The sequence below is a fragment of the Eptatretus burgeri genome, chromosome 11 (genome assembly GCF_056783735.1).
Source record: "Eptatretus burgeri isolate ZD-2024b chromosome 11, Ebu_testis_v1, whole genome shotgun sequence".
Lineage (NCBI taxonomy): Eukaryota > Metazoa > Chordata > Myxini > Myxiniformes > Myxinidae > Eptatretus > Eptatretus burgeri.
The window spans coordinates 27,947,809-27,960,806 of NC_140971.1; the positions used below are offsets into that span (position 1 = coordinate 27,947,809).

At 43.9% G+C, this 12,998-nt stretch overlaps 1 protein-coding gene across 6 annotated transcripts in view; it reads left to right on the forward strand.

Annotated features, from left to right (window-relative positions):
* Positions 1-12,998, forward strand: part of LOC147016741 (uncharacterized) — a 134,082-nt gene that overhangs the window by 81,984 nt on the left and 39,100 nt on the right. For all 6 annotated transcript variants that reach the window (XM_085845666.1, XM_085845670.1, XM_085845667.1 and 3 more), the window contains one exon: positions 11,613-11,724. In XM_085845666.1, the coding sequence (XP_085701792.1) occupies positions 11,613-11,724 (112 nt within the window). The remainder of the gene's footprint in view (positions 1-11,612; positions 11,725-12,998) is intronic.

The window sequence follows — 12,998 nt, forward strand, 5'->3', positions numbered from 1 at the left end:
TATATATATATATATATATATACTGAACAAAAATATAAACGCACCAAGCGATTGTTACTATTTTACCTCGAACTCATTAATATTAAATCTTCACAACAATTTGGTTATAGAATCCATGACAATTGAGCATTAAATTTCAGAGTTCCTTGAGAATTCTGGCGACAGTCTTTGCGCTACAACAGCCGACACAACCGAGGTGTCACTGTCAGAGTTCACACAGTCAGTGGCGGGTGTGTCCACCGTTGGCGTCGCGCAGAGCGGTGCATCTCCGGCGCATGGACATCACCTGATTATCGATGGTGGCCTGAGGGATGTTTTCCCATTCCTCCTGGAGAGCCACACGGAGCTGGCGGACGTTCTCTGGGATTGCGTAACGTTGTCGTACGCGTCGATCAAGAACGTCCCAAAGGTCCTCGAAGGGCGACATGTCGGGAGAATATGGAGGCCAGTTGAGGACATTAATGTCCTCCTCACCGAGGAAGTCCATGCAGATCCTGGCAACATGGGGGCGAGCATTGTCGTGCTGAAACGTCACATGGTGAAGGCGCACAAACGGCACGACGATGGGTCTGAGTATCTCGTCCCTGTACCGCTGCCCGTTCAAGTTGCCTTCAATGAAATGAAGCCGAGTGCGCTCTCCATGGCATATGCCTGCCCACACCATAACACTGGCACCACTGTGTGACACCCAACGAAGGACATTGGCGTCAGTGTAGCGCTCCCCAGCCCGACGCCAGACGCGGAGTCCGCCATCAGCCCGATACAGCTGGAACCGCGACTCATCAGTGAACAGCACTCTCCTCCATCGTGCGAGGGTCCAGCGCAAGTGAACATTGGCCCAGTTCAGTCGGGTCTGACGCCGGACTGCAGTGAGGTCGAGTCCCCGGTGTGGTCGGCGGGCTCGGAAGTTGGCCTCCCTCAAGCGGTTACGCACCGTCTGGGCTGAAATGCGCCTGTTATGCAGCCCGACAGTCTCATCGGCAGTCCTCGTGGCCGGTCGGAGTCGATCCCGGAGATGTTGCAGCCTCATGTGACGATCCTGACCGGCGGTGGTCACACGTGGTCGCCGGGCATGTGGGCGGTTCACGGTGCTTCCAGTCTCTCTGAGGCGCGTTCTCAGGCGGCTAATGGTGGAGTGGTGGACATTGAAGTGTGCTGCAACGGCCCGTACTGACGTCCCAGCATTCAGCATGCCAATGGCGCGCTCCCTCAAGATTTGTGACATCTGTGGCATGTTGACATTTGGCACCAGTCCACATTTTGGGGAGGCCTTTTATAGGGCAAGCTATAGGGAGTGTTTGTGTCCTGGTCACGCTCACTGACCATCACTCTGTCAAGCCCCATGGTGCTCATGGGAAGGATTACTCAACGTGTGAGTCCACACACTCAGAGTGGTCAATTTCAATGGGAACATCTGTCTTGAGCAAAACAAAGGAACCATTGCTCAAACATATCATCGGTTTGACCATTTTCCCATAATGGCAATCTTGACTTAGATATTTCGGTTGGTGCGTTTATATTTTTGTTCAGTATATATATATATATATATATATATATATATATATATATATATATATATATATATATATATATATATATTGTTGCGGTCTTCGCGCCCGCCGGCGTGCGACGGCCACGTAACTCGAATCGCAGCACGTCGCCCACCGGACGGACAATCCAGTCGTGACCCTCTCGGACTAACGCCGGGAACCAGTCACGGGTGGACCTTTCGGTCTCACCGCGATCGAGCCAATCAGCCCCCGCGTGGGATAGGGTTGCTCGCCAAATTCGAACTACCTAAGTACCCACGCGGAGGGTAGACCGGGCGATCGCACCTCGCCGCAGGTCGACTTCGGACACGGGCCACTTAGCGACCCGTTCCGTACTATCAGAATAACCGAGCGGTGTTATCGTCGACCTCGACGGTTCGATTAATTATCGGGCGTATTCAGCCCACTACCAACCCTTTACGTGAAGCAAGATGGGGGTTCAATGGGGAAAAGACGAAGCGAAGCGGGAGAACAGTTCAACAATAAAGCACATTTATTCTCGGCACACGGGAAGCACACAAATACAATTCCACCAAATGCACACAAAAAGAAAACACAATTCCATTTACACAAAAAGCAAACATAAAAGTGAAAACACAGTGCAGAGCTAATTCCGACTACCGAGCACACGGCAACACTTATACAATTCTACTTCACAGACGGCGCCGACAACACATACCCAAAACCAAGGAAAAGAAATACCCTCAAGAATGAGGTAGGCCTGGGGCCGAGACCTGGTCGGGCCTACCCGTCTGGTGATGAGACGCGGAGCGGCGATGGCCCCGCAACCCGCGGGCCTCGTGGACAGTGCCTGGCAGGGGGTGGGAACGGGGCCCCCTTGGTCGCACTATCTCAGCGCGGGGGGAAACAGGAGGGGGTTGCTGATGCTCGGGGTATAGAGGATCTTTATTATATGCGACGAGCGTCTCCACCTCGGCCAGGTCGCGCTGCCGGCCTCCCTCGGGTGCAGCTTCCTGCACGACGCGAGCACCCCCTCGTCTGGTGTCGCCGCCTTTCCACAGCTCCGTCCCCTCCGTTCCGACTCCAACGCACACGACGAGCAGCTCCACCGCCCGCGAAGTCTTGACCCTCTGCTTCCGACTCTCCTCTTCTTGACTCTCCGACCTCGTTCTGCTGACTCTCCCTCGTTCTCTCTTGCGACTCTCCGACCCCTCGTTCTCGTTCTGCTGACTCTTTCGCTCCGACTTTTACGACTCCTTTGACTGACGAACACCGTCCTTTTATCCCCCCGTAACTTCGCCTTTGACCCCTCCCTTTGACCTTTCAACTCGCTCCCCATTGGCCCGAGAAAAAGTGGGCGTGAAGGCTTTTGATCCACAAATTTGCATATATCGATCGCCCTGGGGCGGGGCCAGTCGCCCCTCGCTCACCGATTGGACGGCAAAAAGTGGGCGTGTGTCGTTTTGGATCCGTTTTTGAAGCAGAAAATCCGTGATTTTGTACACGCTGTTCAACGTGCGCCCTACACGAGTCCAGCATCGGTGCCCATGAGTGGCGCGAGATGACGGTGATGCGATGGTGGCGAGTTGTGACGGTAAAGGTCATGGCGGTTGTGGTGAAGCGGCGTTGTGGTTGGTGGTTGTTGTTGTGGTTGTGATGGTGGCGATTGGTCCAAAATAAAGATAGTAAAAGAAAAACGGCTATCCTGAAGAGTCGCAGCACGTATAAATGACATGTATTCCCACTAGACAACGGGTTTGGGCCTAACTACACATGCACTTACCGAGATACCTCACCTAAGGGACCTGAATGGTGGTTTGCGAATCTGGTAACCACAACAATATATATATATATATATATATATATATATATATATATATATATATATATATATATGAAATAGGTACAATTGGAGTGTGAGTACATCTATTAATTATGTACTAATTACCTTTTGGAACATCAATTAGTCTATTGTATTATTTATTACATAACATACCAGCACACAAAATACACCACACAAACATCGTACAACTCATGTCCTGTTGAGGCTCTGCAATCTCTAATTGCTTTTTCTTATTTACCGATGCAACTGATTTCAGATAAGGGGAGTGATGAATATTTACCTGGGGGACCGGAGAACAAACACCAAAGAACACCACAGTAAACAAGTGCTAAGGCCTGAAGGAGTGAACGGTGCAAGAACTTAGAATAGATGGCACATGTTTCCAGATAGATGTGTACTATGCCATTCCAATAAGTGTAAACAATATCTCATTTCCAGAAAGAGGTCACTGCTAAGGTTGATTAAATGTGAACATATTCACAGAGGTCAACTTCTGCAAGCAGCTCAGCGAAAAGAAGACTCCATTCTGCTTGCACAGATTGATGGTGAGGATTTAGTTGCTCTTGAGTTACAATACCACCAATGTTACAACGAGTACGCAAGATTTCTTGGCAAGCCTGCCAAACCATTGACACCAATCCAGACAGGATTCATGGATGAAAAAAAAATTTCTGTGATGGAATAATAAGAGTATAACGATGGGGTAGAAAATAGATTCTTACATTAGCCAGACTCAACAAGATGTTCATACAAATATTTGAGCAGGTGGAAGGCATAGATGCTCCATATCGAACATGGAACCCAAAGAAAAGGCTCTGGGTACAGAAAACTTTTCCCCATGTCATCTTTCTGACACCAGCCTTCAAATGAGCGATATCGTTTATTTTGAAACCCTTTCGGCAGAATATCTGGCAGAGGATCTGGTTGATAACTCCACATCTGCTGAAAGCTCCACTGATGAGGAAAGATGATGATCAACAGGCAAAGAAACGAGCATCTCCAACACGGCACATACCGATACCGGACACAAATGACCATCTGTAGACACTGCACAATACTGCTCTAATCATGAATCTGCTGACATTCAAAACTGTATCACACTTGTCAGGGAGGAATTGGTGAATCACAAAATTTAAAACTTTCAAAATGCCCCTCTGGCCCCAAAAAGCTAAATGCCTGTTTTAAAAAATATATTCACTTATACAGTATTGTATCATGGAATTTAATCTCACTTTAAAAATAACAACATTTAACAACTTTCAAGCAACATATTCCCAACAGAAAAAGTCTCAATTGAATTTGCATTCAAGCCTAATGTGTTTTACATTTTATGAAATGAAATATTTAAAACTTGTAAAATGTTCCTCCTTCGAATAAACATAAACTTTGTCATACTAAGTAATTGTGGTTCAATTATGGTGAAGTTATTGAATAAAAAAGTACAAAAGTTTGTAACAAGTGTGGTTTGTTTGTAACAAGTGTAGTTTCCATGGAGGCTATACTCACCACTTGTTTCGATTGGTTTTTATAAACTGCTCATTAAAAAAATTCTGAGCACAGAGTGCACGTAGGAACAAGGTGATTCCGACTCAGATACATATTTGGAACTCTTATAAATTGATTTCAATTAACCCCCATCCTTGTTGCATTGAAACTATTTAAAGGATTTTTACCCCTCTGTGCAATGGCCTATTGAGCTAACCATGAGACTTTAGTCAATGTCTGTCGAATGAAGTAATATTGGTCAGAAATTCTCTCTCACTCCATCTGACCTCAATACCCTGCCAATCATTTTAGGCAATCCTGGAAGGATACAAAGCACACAGAGAACTTTTAGTTGTTCCTGTAGGGTTTCACAATTCCTTGGGGTTGCCATGACTATTTTAACATTCGAGCATAAACGGTCAGGATTTCATTTCTTGTGAAGTCAGTAGCTGATGGTTGCATCATTGCTGAGAATATGTTGCTGAGAATGTGGCTGTGCTGCTGATGCTGTGTCCCTGTAGGTTAGAGCAAGGATTTGTAATTTGTTCAAGGTATCGGCAATAGCTTGCCTTCTCTTCGCAAAGGACACTGTGGGATCTTTCATGTCCACCAATTAATACTGGCAGATGGGATTCCCATCTTAAGTTCTATCTAAGGGACAACACACACATTGATGCCTCGTCCTATGTGCATGACACCAGGATGACAGTTTATAGCTGGGCTGAGATCCAAACCCAGGCAGGATGGCTTGGAAGTGGATGTGCAAACCATATTTTAAATTTAATTTTTGTATGCATAATTGAGGCTTGCAGAAGAGATGGAATTAGTACACTGAACGGATCAGGACACAAAAGAACACAAGGAACAGTGGAGAGAGGGTGGGAAACGCCAACAGCAGAGTTGAAGGCCAAGATAGAGGCAGACTTGTACAAACAATGGGTTGGGGGGGGATGTGTAGCAGGGAGAGGATGTATGGGGTGAACAACATGATTGCAGAAGGAAACTCTCAGGAGGGAAAACAGGGAATTTGGATGGAGGAGACTCTCAAGAACTGTGCCGCTGATGCTGTGCCCGTCTACCAGCACACTGGTACTCATTTTGTTGACCTCGGAAGGATGACGGGCTGAGTCAACCCTACCTGGTGTTAATTCAGCGTCCAACGGAGCTCGAACTCAGGACCCTAGGATCCTAAGCCAGCCACCCTAGCCGCTGAGCCGACACCAGACTTAGATGAGCAATAATCCTGGATTTAGGTAGTTTCACCAGAAGAGGGTTGATGGTGGACTGTGTGCTCAACAGAAACCTGTGGGGGACAAAGCATGGAAAGAGCAGACGGTGCAAGGTCAGAAAGGAGGCAGTGTAAGACAGAGAAACCACCGACCTATCTGCGATGTCGGAGTGATAGACCCATAGCCTCAGCTTCATCGTAGGAGATTCCAATAATCTTAAAAGCCTTGGTTTCCACGGTGTCAAGCTGAGCAAGATGTGAGGAAATAGAACCATCCCACAGGGGAGAGCAGTACTCCATTAAGCTGCAGATGAAGGACTTGTAGGTGAATAGGAGTTCAGGTGTGCGAAGGAATGACTTTGTACGGCAGAGGATGCCCAGCTTGCTGCTGGCTTTGGAGGCCAACTTTGAAATCTTGTTTTCCCAAAAAAGATAATGACTGGTAGTGAGATCCAGGAGTTTGAGTGACTGAATTTCCTCAATAGAATTGTTAAGAAAGTCGATAGGAGGGTTTGCCTGATGGTCTTTCGGTGAAAGATAGTGAGAGTGTGAGATTTTTCAGGATGGAAAGACTTATTCCAAGTGTTTTACCATCTTGTGATCTTGTAGAGAGGGAAGAGGCTGCAGCCTTCCTGTCTGAAGGATGAGGGATATCACGGCAGAGGGTGAAGTCATCAGCAAATAGATCAAGAGGATTTTCCAAATATTCGGGGAGATCATTTACGAAGATCAGGCATAGGACTGGGCCCAGAACACTGCCTTGGAGCACTCCAGCCTTGACAGGAAGAGGAAGTGAAAGGATCCTGTTGAGTGCTGCACATTGGCTACGAGAGTCGAGGAAGTCACTAAGCCATGTGTGGAGTTGGCCTTGGATGCCATAGGCAGAGAGTTTGGAAAGTATGGCAAGATGCCAGACCGTATCAAAAGCACGAGATATGTCCAGAGAGACAGCTCTGATCTCATGTCTGACGTTGAGGGCCATCCATTGTTAGGTGAGTCGAAGTAGAATGTCCAAGGTGGAGTGACCTGGTCTGAAAACAAATTGGTGATCTTAGATGAAGTTGTTGGAGAAAAGGAAGGATTTTATATCAACTGTGATGATCGATCTTGCTGATGATTGGAAGTAAGCTGATCAGTCTGTCATTAAGGGGATCAGTTTTTGCACCTTTTTAATGTAATGCAGTGATGTTAGCAGATTTCCAAATAGGTAAAGATGACCCAGTGCAAATTACATGGTAAAAAGTGCAGTGAGAGGATGGGAAAGAACAGCAGAGCAGGATTTTATGATGTGTGAGCTATTACCATCCGGTCCAGTTGCAGAGTCAGAGTCGAGGGTTGAAAGAACCTTCTCCGTTTTTTCAGATGCAAAATGCACTGTGCAGGAGCATTTGGTTATGACAGGGAAGGATGGGGACTGAGATTGAAGTATTTGGGACATAGGATTTGGAAGCAAACACAATTGAGGCATTCAGCCTTCTCACACGTGGAGTTAACTATGATGCCATTTGAAGAGAGGGAAGGGATGGAATGGGAGCATACTCCAATGACAGACTTAACACAGTGCACCAAGTTTTACAGGACAGAGACAAGTTTGAAAGTTCATTTTTGAGGTTTGACAGATGTTGTTTTCTTGCTCTCCTGAGAGTGGATACGCATGTGTTGTGAACTTTTTGGAATGCACTGAGATTGCCTTCAGTCAGATTAGCCTTCCAGGAAGAGAAGGCAAGTTGTTTCAGAGCAACTGCCTCACCACAGGATTAAACCATTAAGCCATCCCGCTATTTCCATGATCAGAATAACCATTTGCCTTCTGTACCCATCTAAGATGTTCTACTTTCCTCCTCTTGCCATCCATTGTGGATGGTATGTCTCACGCCCATTTCAAGAGTGTTGATCACATCTCCTTTGTGGTGCATGAGATCATATGATGCAAAGTGAAGGTATCAGTTGGTCTGAGTGCATTTTCTATACACTGTGGTGTTTAAAGTTACATTCGGACTTCTTGTCACGATGTCAATAAAAGTAAGGAATCCACTTTGTTCCTCATGGATGAATTTTACAGACCTGAATATTACACCCATATCCTCCTCGATCAGTGGTTCTCAACCTTTTTTGCCCCATGCACCCTTTTCACCATATGTCACGATGTCATTCCCCCCTTTCCAAGATTGTCTGACTCAAAAGGTGCATTCCAAATAATATGCATATAATATTGAATATCTTTTATTTTTTCGATATTAGTACATATACATTTACTTGGATTATTTTTATAGTGGAGTTTTACAAATCTAATAGCAATATAAAATGTTGATGGATTTTAAAACTTGAATAAAAGTCGTTTTTTTTATATTCATAATTAATTACTTAACAGACTAAAGTTAGTGAAGCATACTTCAATAAACAAAAAGTTCAATAGAATGCCAGGGTATTGTAATTCATTTTATTCTAATGAGGATTACAGTCAATGAGAAACCTGTGATTGTTTTTTCTTCGCCAATTCTTGGATACACGGAGGAGTGCTTGAAAGGGCACAACACAGGTCATTTTCAACTTCCAATCTACTTCGTTGCTTCGTTTTCATTTGCAACAGGGTCGAAAAGCCTGACTCACAAAGATATGTCGACACAAATGGAAACAATGCATGGATAGCTCTTTCTGCCCTTTTTGGGTAGGAATCGCACATCAAGGGCAAAAATTGTGTGATCGATTTATCATCGAACACATCTCTTGCTCCCGAATCAGTCTTCAGCTCCAGAAATTCATCCGGACAATCATCAGGAACTTTTTCAACTGACAATTTAAATGGATTTCACACTAAATCCAACTCATCACTGAGTTCAGGAAAATATCGGCCTAATTCATTTTCCAGTACTGTCAAATGCTGCAAAATTCAATTTTTTGCAAATTCTGGAAGCACTTGGTCTTCACTACCAGCATCAACAATTGATGACAGTTTCTCAAACATTGCAACATTTTTGATCTTGACCTTTCTCTTCCAATTTTCCAGCTTGCTCATGAAAGCTTTCAAGGAATCCATGAATTTTCTGATGTTTGATTCCTTCCTTGCATCTGAAGATTCAGTTTATTCAGCTGCTCAAAAATGTCAACCAAATAGGCAAGGTGCCTGATCCATTCCTCATCATCCAGCTAGGCAAAAAATTCCATCTTACCCTGAACTTCAAAAAATAATTTGAGCTCATATCTAAGCTCAAATACTCGCTCAGTTACATTTCCCCTTGAAAGCCATCAAACATTTGTAGAACACGGGAACACATCAGTCGATTCATCAAGTTGAATTGAAAATACGCCAAATGCTGCAGACTTGATCTCCTGCACAACTTGATCCTTGATGTCAATGGCCACGTCACTGATCCTCCTTTGAACAGAACTGTTTGATAGTGAAACTGCTGCAAGTTTTTTTCTCCAATCCATTTCCCAACACAATTTCCACTATTTTGAGAGCGCAAGGTTTGATCAAAGTTTCCCCAATTGTATGTGGTTTTTTTCTGCTTTGCTATCTCCAGTGCTATGACATAAGCTTCAATAACCTTTTGGTTAATTTGTTAGAATGCCCCTGTTGAATCCAGCTTCATCTTTTTGAGAGCATTCCCATGGCGTTCAAAAAAAGCTTTTGTCCTTGTCGTTGTGTTGAGGATGAACATTCTCCAAATGTTGCTTCAACTTTGTTGGTTTCATAGAATCATTTGACAAAGCTTTGCTACAAGTAACACATTGAGGCCTTTCTTCTCCATTGATGATTATGGATGTGAATCCATATTGAATATATGAATCATCATACCCTCTTTTTTGACACTCATGATGGGCTCCAAATTCTGTGAATAAAAAACAAGAATAAGGCAAAGATAACTATAAATGGAATATTTCCACAGATAAAAAAGTGAAATACAGTATTTATCTTTATTTTTAATTTAATCTGTGACATTCAATAAACTTTATTGAATGTCACAGATTAAATTAAAAACAAACTGCAATTCTAAAGATTGTACATAATCTACATGACATCACACCTTATTCAATAAAGTGTGATGTCCTGTCGATGATGTACAATCTGTAGAATTGTAGTTTGTAGAAGGATCAATATTCCAACAGTTTGAGTCTGCCAATCTGTGGTCCAAATTCCCCTCTGAAAATCTAAAATTCCCCCCCGGGGGGGGGGATTCCCCCTGGTTGAGAACCCCTGTCCTAGATTGTGCCAGCAGTCTCGCTGGAGCAGATGAAAAAAAGTGTCATCTACATAATGACACTAAATGTGTGGCTGCATTTGGAGGAATGGAGTGGGACCTGTCTCCAATTCTTCAATCACCAAATTGGCTGCCATAGCAGATACAGGAGAGCCCATGGCAGGGCTTAAACCCTGCTGGTCACAGACATCATCAAAGACAAAATAAAGACAAAACAAAAAAAAGGTAGAAGATTGGCACGCTCTAAGTAGGTCACATAATACTCGGCATTTAATGCGCCACCAGCTTGTTTCCAGCATTTCTTCCTCTCTTAGCTACTGGCCGGCTATCTCAACCGCCAAGGCTGTGAACTAGAACGACACTCAGTCGAGCGCATATCTCTGCCAGACTGAACACTTTACATTTTGTTTCCCACTTATAGGCCAGATCCGCATACAAACTTTTATCCAAAATCTAATCAGCTTGTTCTTGTCACCGACTCAAATCATCCACCAAGTTTTGTCATAACCCATCCACATCGTTTTTGGCCCTTTCTCTCAATTGTGAAGAATCGCTTTAAAATTATATGATCTGGATCCTCACCAAAATCGAATCAATTTGTCCTTGTGACACACCCAACCTGTTCACGAAGATTCGTCCGAATCCGTCCATAAATTTTTGAGATGTCGGGCTATGTGGCTTTTGGCCCAATCACTCATAGGTGAAGAATCACTTAAAAACTTATATTTTCTGGATCCAGATCTTCAGCAAAATCAAATGAATTTGTCCTTGTCACATACCCAACCTGTATACCAAGTTTAGTTTGGATCTGTCCGTAACTTTTTCAGATATCCTGCTCACAAACAGACAGACAGACAAACGGGTGAAAACAGAACCTCTGTCCACCTTCAGTGGTGTAGGTATCAAGGAGATTACATTGAAGGATACCATGGTCTCGTGCGGCTGGATTGTGATGCGTTTCACTTGCTCCGCAAACTTGGTGCCGTTGTGTAATCCATGCTCAGTTTTTCCCACAATGTATTTTAAGTATGATCACAGTAAACTTGGACAGAATGGTTGATAGTCAATTAATACAAGACACAAGTCATAGTGGAACTCCTTTCTTGTGAATTTTCAGTCATGCATAAGCCCTGGGAGCATTGCTGTTACTGCTGTATAAACATTGATATTCAGCACTCGATTCTGTTATTTTTATTTTTGCGAGCAGCGAGGTTAGCATGTGTTCTTCCCTTGTTGGATCAGTTGTTAGACACATACATGTACGTATATGGAAAGAGTGGCAACAAGTGTATTCGTGTTCATGTTTCCTCCCTCATTTTATTTTTTATACTTCTTCCCTTCAGCTTGATACGAGCACAGAATCTACAGTTCTGCACCCACCTTCAGCTCCTCCACCACGCCCTGACCCATTCCCATCCGATGATTCCTTCCATCTCGACGATCCCTTCCGTGGCAGTAAGTTGTACTGCTCTTCATGAAAATTCACTCCTTGAGAATTCCAATGTGGGACAATTTTACTTCATGTTTTACTGCCATGAAGAATTTTTTTCTTTAATGTTATGCATTTTCGTTGCAGTGATGGAGAAAGAACCTATCACGTAGATAGGTTGGGAAATATCTTCCACAATATGAACCAGATTTTATTTTTCTCCCCAGATCGACAATGATTGTGTATTTTGGAACTTATTTCCACGTTTGTATTAACAGTAAATAACCTGACAGGATAGTAATGCGCTTGCCTCGGCCTGGTGTATCGCAGGCAGGATGTTGCATCACTGAGTGCACTATCACTCGGGTAGATATTACAGATACAGATAATTTTATTGCGACATTGGAATTCTTTGAATATGAGTGCTCTCAAAAAAAAAAAAATATATATATATATATTTTGACATGTAAAGATTAAGATTCATGGTTTAAAAGTCAAACCACACCAGGATAAAAACTATTCCTGAAGTGGTTGGTGGATGTCTTAATACTGCGATACCGACAGCCAAAACGTAGTCGTTCAAATATGTTAAATGCAGGATGACTAGAATCTTTGACAATATTTGAGGCTTTGGCAAAACATCTAGACATGAAAATAACTTTGAGTGCAGAAAAGTGAACACCAATGATCCTCTGCGCAACACGAACAACTGTATCCAACAACTTGAGGTCGTTTGCAGTGATATTGCCGAACCAAACAATACTCGTTCCCGTTAAAATACTTTCAATAACGTTGTTGTTGTTCATCTTTCGGCTGCTCCCATTAGGGTCGCCACAGCGGATCATCCAATATGATCCGCATCCTGATTTGGCATAGGTTTTACGCCAGATGCCCTTCCTGACGCAATCCTGGTCACCTCTTACGACACGGGGATAAGGATTGGGTTTCGCCATGATTCCAGGCTGCCTTACACCCTCTCATAGCGCGGCCCAGCGCAGAGCTCCCATCCTCAAGTGATCCTCCAACCCAAGTCTCCGAGTAGCCGGATTACAGGCGCACGCCACTACGCCCGGTATAAAATACTTTCAATAACACTGCGGTAAAAGTTCACTAAAATGTCACGATGCACACCAATTTTTTTCAACTGTCTAAGGAAGTACAGGTACTGCTGGGCCTTTTTAGCAATAGTTCTAGTATTCAGAGTCCAGGTCATATCAGAGAAATGTGGATGCCCAGGAATTTGAAAGAACTCGGTCTCAACATCGACACCATCAATGCTGATCGGGGCATGTGTAGCACA